The sequence below is a fragment of the Danio rerio genome, chromosome 17, assembly GCF_052040795.2.
Source record: "Danio rerio strain M-AB ecotype USA chromosome 17, GRCz13ab, whole genome shotgun sequence".
Taxonomy (NCBI): Eukaryota; Metazoa; Chordata; class Actinopteri; order Cypriniformes; family Danionidae; genus Danio; species Danio rerio.
In genome coordinates this window covers 45726995-45736089 of record NC_141037.1, presented here as the reverse complement: position 1 = coordinate 45736089, position 9095 = coordinate 45726995, and the positions used below count along the sequence as shown (strand labels likewise).

At 36.3% G+C, this 9095-nt stretch overlaps 1 protein-coding gene across 1 annotated transcript; it reads left to right on the top strand.

Moving 5' to 3' along the window:
• Positions 1 to 4800: 4800 nt before the first annotated feature.
• foxa2 (forkhead box A2) lies at positions 4801 to 7241 on the top strand. Its single transcript, NM_130949.2, is given in 2 exon segments — positions 4801 to 5051; positions 5781 to 7241. Coding segments are annotated over 2 exon segments (1230 nt in total). The 5' UTR covers positions 4801 to 4979; the 3' UTR covers positions 6939 to 7241.
• Positions 7242 to 9095: the final 1854 nt, after the last annotated feature.

Here is a 9095-nt window from a genome sequence, read left to right as displayed (position 1 = left end):
TGTATGGGTCAAAATTATAATTGTTTCTTTTATGCCAAAAAAATTTATATTTAGTTACGGTCATGTTCCATCAATATATATTGCAAATGATTTACTGTAAATACATCAAAACTTTTTTTATGTTGTAGTGTGCATTGCTATGAACTTAATATGGAAAAAAAATGTGATTTTTGGTATATTTCTATCTAATCTCATTTAAATCTTGTCCTATTCTAACAAACTATACATTAACAAAATGCTTGTTTATTCCACTTTCAGGTAGTAAATCTCAGAAGTCTTAGTTTCCAAAAATTCACACCAATGGCTGGTTTTGCATTCCAGAGTCACATACTTGGATTGCTCAAAACATATATCAAAAATTCTGAAAGGAGCACCACTTGTCCTTAACACCTCCATTAGCATTTTTTAATGTTACTAATGGGAAGAAAGAAAGAGAGAGGTGCCAAGAAAAACCAAGAAACTCTAATCTCTTACCAACGTCACATTACACTCAATGACACCTCTTTAATAACTTTCCCTAATGAATTGATTTCAGACAAGCTCGCGTTTACTTTACTTCCACTCTGAGGTAAAAATGTGTCAGGTGAGTGTGAACGATGGCAGCTCATAGTGCTCAATCAGGACTGATAGCAGTGATATTTAAGAGCTTCTCTTCCCACGGGAGCCTGCCATTTAATTAGCATACTGAGGCTTGTCCTCACGTTTAATTGCTTTTGGCTTGTAATTAAAATGTGTGTTGACTTTGCAGTTCCCTTACTGATGAATAGTAATGGAGGGTTATGCGATATTACATTTTTGCTGTGGCATACATTAAAATGGCCGGATTAAAATAATGGATTTAATCCTAACCTCTTTGTCCTTAGAGGGGTAATAGTTTGTCAGACATGCCAAAGCATTATAATGCATTAATCTGATCAATTAAGAGATTTATCACCTCAAGCTTTTAAAAGGCTTCATTTTGTTCCCTCTCACCCTTTGGCCATTTAGCTGAAATGAGGCCATGTTTAATTTTGTGCATTCAGAGCCTCCAGTATGCTGGGCTTGATGGATGCGGATTGGCACCTTGTTTGAGGTATGCATGGTTGTGCTCTGTTCTTTTTTGCATTACAAGAGAAGTGTATTGCAGTGGGCCTTGGATACAGACCAAACAGAATTGCACTTTGGGGCAAATGCTTCTCAATATCAAAATGTGCTTATTTGAGGAAGTCCTTTAGCCCATTTACGCCACTGTTTGCACCCAGGCCCCTGTGCAATATCTTCTGTACCACCCCTTCAGCTTTGAATGGCATTTCAATGACGGGCCTGCGTATTCCCCCCTCCTCTGCATCCAACCACCGTTGTGTGCATTCCCCAGTGCACTACTTTTGAGATTCATTTCCAGGTAAACATGCTTTGGTTGGCCGCAAACCTGCAGCCAACAGGAGTTGTCACAGCTGTGCCAGATAATAGCCAGAACAAACTCTTGTCTCACTCTGGAATGTTTACTGTTGCCACAGACACTGTGCAGCAAACATTTTTGCATCTTTTATTTGAAAATAAAGAGAGCCCGTTATCTATCTATCTATCTATCTATCTATCTATCTATCTATCTATCTATCTATCTATCTATCTATCTATCTATCTATCTATCTATCTATCTATCTATCTATCTATCTATCTATCATCTGTCTATCTGTCTGTCTGTCTGTCGGTCTGTCTATCTATTTATCTATCTGTGTTTGGGTAAATTATGGACAAATCAAACCTATCAACAATTTATCTATCAGTTGTAGTAGCCTACATTTATCCTGACCTTTCTACGGTCTCAAACATAAATTCGTAGTGACAAAAATGAAAATGGAGGTCAGTGTTTAGAGATTCCATGACAATATTTACCAAGAATACAGGCTGTAATGGATGAGAGTGAGAGGATCACTGTGGCGCCACCCACAGTGACAGTACATTGCAACACATTGAGAGTGTAGAAATGTATGATGAGCTTGTATGATAAAGCTCTGGACATGCAGGGGAATACTGAAGCTGTAGATGTCAAAAAGTTGATAAAAAAAAAATATTTCAATCAAACGTTTTAATAAATAAACAAAACAAAAACATGACATTTCCAAGCCCAAATTCATAGGCGATCAAAGTATAGACCAATGTTCCAACGTGGTGTGTTTACTCAAAGATGTGGTCCTTTAGCATTTTCACCAAATACAAGATTGTGACCTTCTGCACAGAATTTGTTCACAGTCTGTACCTAATCTATTAATAATTAACTTCAAACCAAAGGGCCCAGGAGAATACTGAACCATGTATTTTAAGAAACATACATTAAAGTAAATTTATCAAAATTAAAGTTACTTAGTTGAATAGCACTGTAAAAATTTTGAAAATGCAACACCTACCAATGGATGTTCATATAAAGGACTTGATTTAAATTTTGGACATTCAGACAATGTAAAATACTAATTTTGAGACAATGTAGTATTATAAAAAAGATTTATCTAATATGATCTCATTTGATAATTCAGTTTATTATGATCCTTTGCATAATTGCCTCAAACTGTGGGTCTGTCAATGATTTATTTTACTGATAATAAAATAGTAACATCACAGGTAATTATGATGTTATTCATTTTCTAAGACATAAATGAACAGTTGCATGAACAGAGCATTGCACACACCCACACCCACACATGTATTTAAATATGTAGATCAAGATTGGGATGTAGATCAAGACAAGGATAGAAATCAGAAATTTAACAGCCCTCTTTTCGTTATTTAATGATATTTACATTAAAAAGATATGTAATAAGTGAAATAATATGAATGACTAGGAAGTCGTCGAACTTTCCAGCTTTTATTAATAAATAAAACACTTGGTTTCTTGGTACTTAAAAAAATCAGATCAAACTAGAAAGGTTTTAAACACAGCCAGTAAACAAATTTCCATTCAAATGAAGAAACACTGGCTACTGTTGCTTAATCACTATTTTCAAGGATCTATCCAAACAAAATATATTGTCAGCATCTACAAATCCAACATTTACAGAAAAGGATTCACTTGCATACAGTTCGAGTCAGTGTTATCTATAGTAGCCTTATTTAACGGACCGAATGAATATTAACCTAAAACACCACACTCTCAAACAACAACAAGGAACGGGTCGGAATTTGGTAAACGTTATTTGTTCGGTGATGTTTAGTGGTGTCTGTGAGCACGCCAAACTTACACAGTTTACACAATACAAACAGGCCCAAATAAACTCGGTGATTAAATTTGCAAATTGTATCCCTGATTTACGCAAATACGTTCTAAATCTGATTGTACAACATTCGTAAGCGCGCGTCAAATCAAGATATAATGGATTTTATTATCATGAATCAATAACTTAAAATGCTAGGGAATAAAAATGTAATGGTTTTCAAGTTTAGCTAAAATTAAATATCATATTGTTACCGAGCTGTAACATGTATAATTTTGTATTATTTAACTTTTTTAAATCTGTATTCCATGTAGAGAGTGTGAATACACATTCGTAAACACACGTGCTTTGTGGCATTTATTTGACTATTTTAATAATAAATATAATAAATAATAATATATGAAATGATACAAAATTATTTTAAAGTTAACGAAGAGCATAATATGCCTATGTTTGAATATATATTTTTTTACTCTTAGACCAATAGAGGGCGCACTAATTTTTTTGCACCAAATCAGAAAACGAATAACATTAAGGCCAACAAAATGCTATCAGAATATAATGGTTTTAATTGTGTATTCAAAAGCAGTTAAGTTAAATATAGGCTATGGTAGTTCAGTATTTTAAATTTGCTGTTTTTTTCTTTGCCTTTAGTTAGAGCTTCACCAAGCACCACCAACTAAACACAGTGGATGGCAAACAAAGTGTACAAATGTTAGGCTACTTTGTTTAATGAAGGCAATCAAATCTTGCCACTGAGCTCTGCAGAATCAACACTGATGACCTGATCTTACATTAGCAAACTGTGTACCGCTATTAGTTACATAAACTAGAGCGCAGGCAAACAAATGAATTCAAAATAGATTTTTTTAGAATAATACTGTGCGTGTTATTCTGGCCTATATTTGTACCTTGATTTTTATTGGCTTACTTAATTATGCCGTGCAATTATGCCGATGAAAAACAAAGATAAATCGGGTATCAGTTAAAACTTTTTTACTGAAAAATACAGGGCTTTAAAAATAACTAACCGTATGGGAAAACGGTATATATATATATATATATATATATATATATATATATATATATATATATATATATATATATATATATATATATAGACAAGCTATACACAAGCTATACACAAGGTTTTGCCTAAATATGTGACCCATGTATGATAAATACTTTCCTTCAAATTAGAAATTAATTGTAAAACAAACAAAAAAAAAGAATAACTTGCCCAGTTAGCTCTAAACAAAAACCACAGATAAACCGTGTTGGGATTCTTAAATTCGTTCTCCCCAGTTTTATCTGGATGTGATTTCAAACCAAGCCACTGTTCTCACAGCAGTCCAAACTGCTATTCCCCTTTTCTCCCGCTGGAATACAATAAGATTAGGATATAATGAATCTTTTCAAATGGGGCTGCTCTTTTCAAGCTGCGCAGGTGTACAATAGGGGGGCAAATGGAGAAGTCTCACGCCTAGGTGTGAGCAGATTATTCAAATAGGGGCCGAGTGAAGCAGTAGGGATTGGAGGCTAGCCCGGGCGCACAGAGCTATATCACAGCGTTAAGAGCCAGCAGCAGGCGTCATTTCAACTGCAGTCGTCTCAGATACACACACATACACAAACACACATGCGCCAGTCCTTGACAGGAGGAGAGCACAACGACGACACGAGTGTATCCCGTGGTCCCCAACAACCACCTTTGGCTGCCAAAGGACACACAATACAGGCATTTCTCGTGTGGGGAAGCGTTTTAAAAAGTAGACGAAACTTTTTTCCAGGATGCTCGGTGCTGTCAAAATGGAGGGACACGAACACGCAGCAGACTGGAGCACTTACTACGGAGAGCCTGAGGTGGGTAACTCACCTAAATAAATATATAGCCTATGTATTTTTTTCTCCTCGTCGAATTCCGATTCGGTTTTATACAACTCACTATTAGCCCTGAGATAATATTAACTTTGAGATCAAATATTGACTTGAGGCGCCTCCAAATCCTCCCCCATCATCTCGACGCCCTGCACTATCCTAACAAAGTTGTGCTTGACATGCAACGCAAACTTTTCATTTCCAATAGCGAATAGCCTACCGACGAATACACGGGTTTTATTATTCAACAACATCGGGTGTTCAGAAGCGAAAATAACTTGCACTTTCAACTTTGGAACAGATAGCCTAATTCTTGCTTTTAAATATCTGAGCGGCTGTAACTAATTGGTTAGGCTTGTCTATATGTTGGCAACCTGCAATTAAGTAGCTATAAATGCACCCCAAAAATAGACTTTCACTTTAGTAACACTAAACAAATAGTTATCGAGCAAATATTTCCAGATTAAAACATTTCAAACCCTTAAAACTTACAAACAAAATAACTGTTTAATAAAATGAACCCGAACTAACAAATCGAATCTTCAGCACACCCTGACATTCTTTAATCGACTTTTTAATGTTTCTTTTTAAAGGTTAACGAAGCAATAAATAAATAATTAAGTATATAAATAAAAAAACCGAAGTTTTTTTTGTTTCTGAAAAAATACTTTGGCGCATTTGTAATTAATCGAATTGTCTTGTTTTCTTTCGCAGTGTTACACCTCGGTCAGCAACATGAACACTGGACTTGGAATGAATTCCATGAACACTTACATGACTATGTCCGGAATGAGTTCGACTGCAAACATGACAGCAGCTAACACCATGAACATGTCCTATGTCAACACGGGCATGAGCCCTTCAATGACAGGCATGTCCCCCGGTACGGGAGCGATGGCCGGCATGGGTGCGGGTATGACGGGCATGAGCGCAGCCCTGAGCCCTACCATGAGCCCAATAGCAGCGCAAGCGCCCTCCATGAACGCCCTAACCTCGTACAGCAACATGAACGCTATGAGCCCTATGTACGGCCAGTCGAACATAAACAGATCGAGAGATCCGAAGACCTACCGCAGGAGCTACACTCATGCCAAGCCCCCTTACTCGTACATTTCTCTAATAACCATGGCCATCCAGCAATCACCCAGTAAGATGCTGACCCTTAGTGAGATTTACCAGTGGATAATGGACCTTTTCCCTTTTTACCGACAGAACCAGCAACGCTGGCAAAACTCTATCCGCCACTCGCTGTCTTTTAACGACTGTTTCCTGAAAGTTCCGCGCTCTCCGGATAAGCCGGGTAAAGGCTCGTTTTGGACCCTTCATCCCGATTCCGGAAACATGTTCGAAAACGGCTGTTACCTGAGGAGGCAAAAGCGCTTCAAGTGCGATAAGAAACTAAGCAAGGATCCGAGTCGAAAAACATCAGAGGGCGGATCAAACAGCAGCTCCGAGAGCTGCAATGGGAACGAATCTCCTCATTCCAACTCTTCAAGTAACGAGCACAAAAGATCTCTGTCTGACATGAAGTCGGGTCAGGGTCTGAGTCCGGACCACGCAGCGTCCCCGACCTCCCAGGCGCAGCATCTGCTGGCTCAACATAACTCTGTTTTAGCGCACGAAGGACACCTGAAGCCAGAACATCACTACTCGTTCAATCACCCCTTCTCTATTAACAACCTAATGTCCTCGGAGCAGCAGCATCACAAAATGGACCTAAAGACATACGAGCAAGTGATGCATTATGGTTACGGTTCTCCGATGGCCGGCACGTTATCCATGGGCTCCATGGCAAGCAAAGCAGGCCTGGATTCACCGGACACATCCTATTACCAAGGTGTGTACTCCAGGCCCATCCTGAACTCTTCCTAAACTCTCTTGGACCTTGTGACAATTTGTAAATTTGTAAAATGTTTGTGTATATGTATTCATTTTTCGATGTTTCCTGTTAATTTAGATGATCATTAGTTATTAATTTGTAAAAGACATGTTAACAATGTGACGAACTCTTCAAGGCGGCTTTTGAAAATGGACCAAAATTACACCGAAGGACTGCGGACGGATTGGACTTCTTGAATCACATGTGTAAACTTATTTATGGCTTGTAAATGTGTATTCTTGTAGTTGATGACAAGAACAGAATCTATATTAAAGTGTTATTTGGACTTTTTTCGCAATTCAGATTTTCACTCATTTGTGTTATTATTGTGTTCACGACAAAAACAACTATGTACAATAATAAAAAATTTAATAATAGCATAATAATAATAATAATAATAATAATAATAATAATAATAATAACAATGATAAGAAAATTATTATACATTTTATTTTAATAATGCTTTTAAATAATTTCGAATACATTGAATTTGCACAAATAATTGTTAATATTGAGGCCAAATTAATTGATAATTCAATTATTTAAAAAAAAATTGTTTGCATTTTCGATTATGAGTTATGGTATCGAAAATACAATGGGTATAGTCAAACAAATTTATTGTTCTTATAAATAAAATAAGCTAAAATGCGCTTCATTTATATGATCACACGGGAATTACTGACCTAAATATTTATTATTTACTTGGCTACAAACAAATGATACTCACAATAGTATAAATTATGTGTTGTATTTTACGTAAAAATGATAACAAGTGATTTGAAGTCTATTTCTCCATTAGGACAATATAACGTATATTGTGATAAGAAAACCTTGTTAAAGGCCGAATATATGCGTTACAATCACACTTTTCCACGTTTCATATAATATATATATATATATATATATATATATATATATATATATATATATATGTGTGTGTGTGTGTGTGTGTGTGTGTGTGTGTGTGTGTGTGTGTGTGTACACAAAACGTTAACATAAATGCATAAACACATTATATATATTTTTGAATGCATCTAATGTGCACATGGTTCACACATGAGCTTTAACACTTCGTCGCTCTCTCCCTTTGTGCTAATGTCTATCTATCTATCTATCTATCTATCTATCTATCTATCTATCTATCTATCTATCTATCTATCTATCTATCTATCTATCCATCCATCCATCCATCCATCCATCCATCCATCCATCCATCCATCCATCCATCCATCCATCCATCCATCCATCCATCCATCCATCCATCCATCCATCCATCTATCTATCTATCTATCTATCTATCTATCTATCTATCTATCTATCTATCTATCTATCTATCTATCTACATTTGTGTGTGTGTGTGTGTGGGAAGCAGGGGGGGGGGGTGGGGGGGGGGGGGGTAAATATTGACAAATCCCATCCATTAAATTTGAATAGATCGTAACATACATAAACAGATCAAACTTTTAAACTGAGCAAAAATTGGGTTCCTAATAATTTCACCTGTTTTATAACATGAATAAGATATGAGACTCTTGTTGATAAAAAACATGAGTTGTATAGGTTAAATTCCTTCTAAAACAAAAACGACATACATCACTTTGTTGTTCTGACACAAACAAGAAGGCTGTATTACAAACTTTCCCTTATAATAGTAAACTTGTAGACAAAGAAATCATATGATGCCAACAAATCATCCTCCCTGGAAGTATCACATCAATGTTTATAATCAGAGGTTTCTCCTTCAACTTGAATAGGCAAGAAGTTCTTGTTTTGTTACCTCAGTGTTTTTAGTTCTTAGACCATTCCATTGTATTTCAAACTTTCATGATCTGCGAATAAACAACAACTGGCAAACAATGAAAAAGGCGGTATTAATACATATAGTCTGTGTACATGAGCAATCAAATAACACGAGTGTAAACTGAATAAGAGCACGTCACTTCTAGGTAAATTTACACAGAAATTAAATTTCGGTGCCCCTCGTTTTAGTCATAATGCTAGGCTGAATTTTTATAGCGCACTGATCGATATCTTGGTAAAATAATCATTTTTTTTAAACTAGCGGGGCAGTGAAATCTTTGCTTTGTTGCTAAAGTCAACAATGACAGAGTTTGAGCTCAAATAAATGCCGTGAGGCTTCCAGCCTTGTG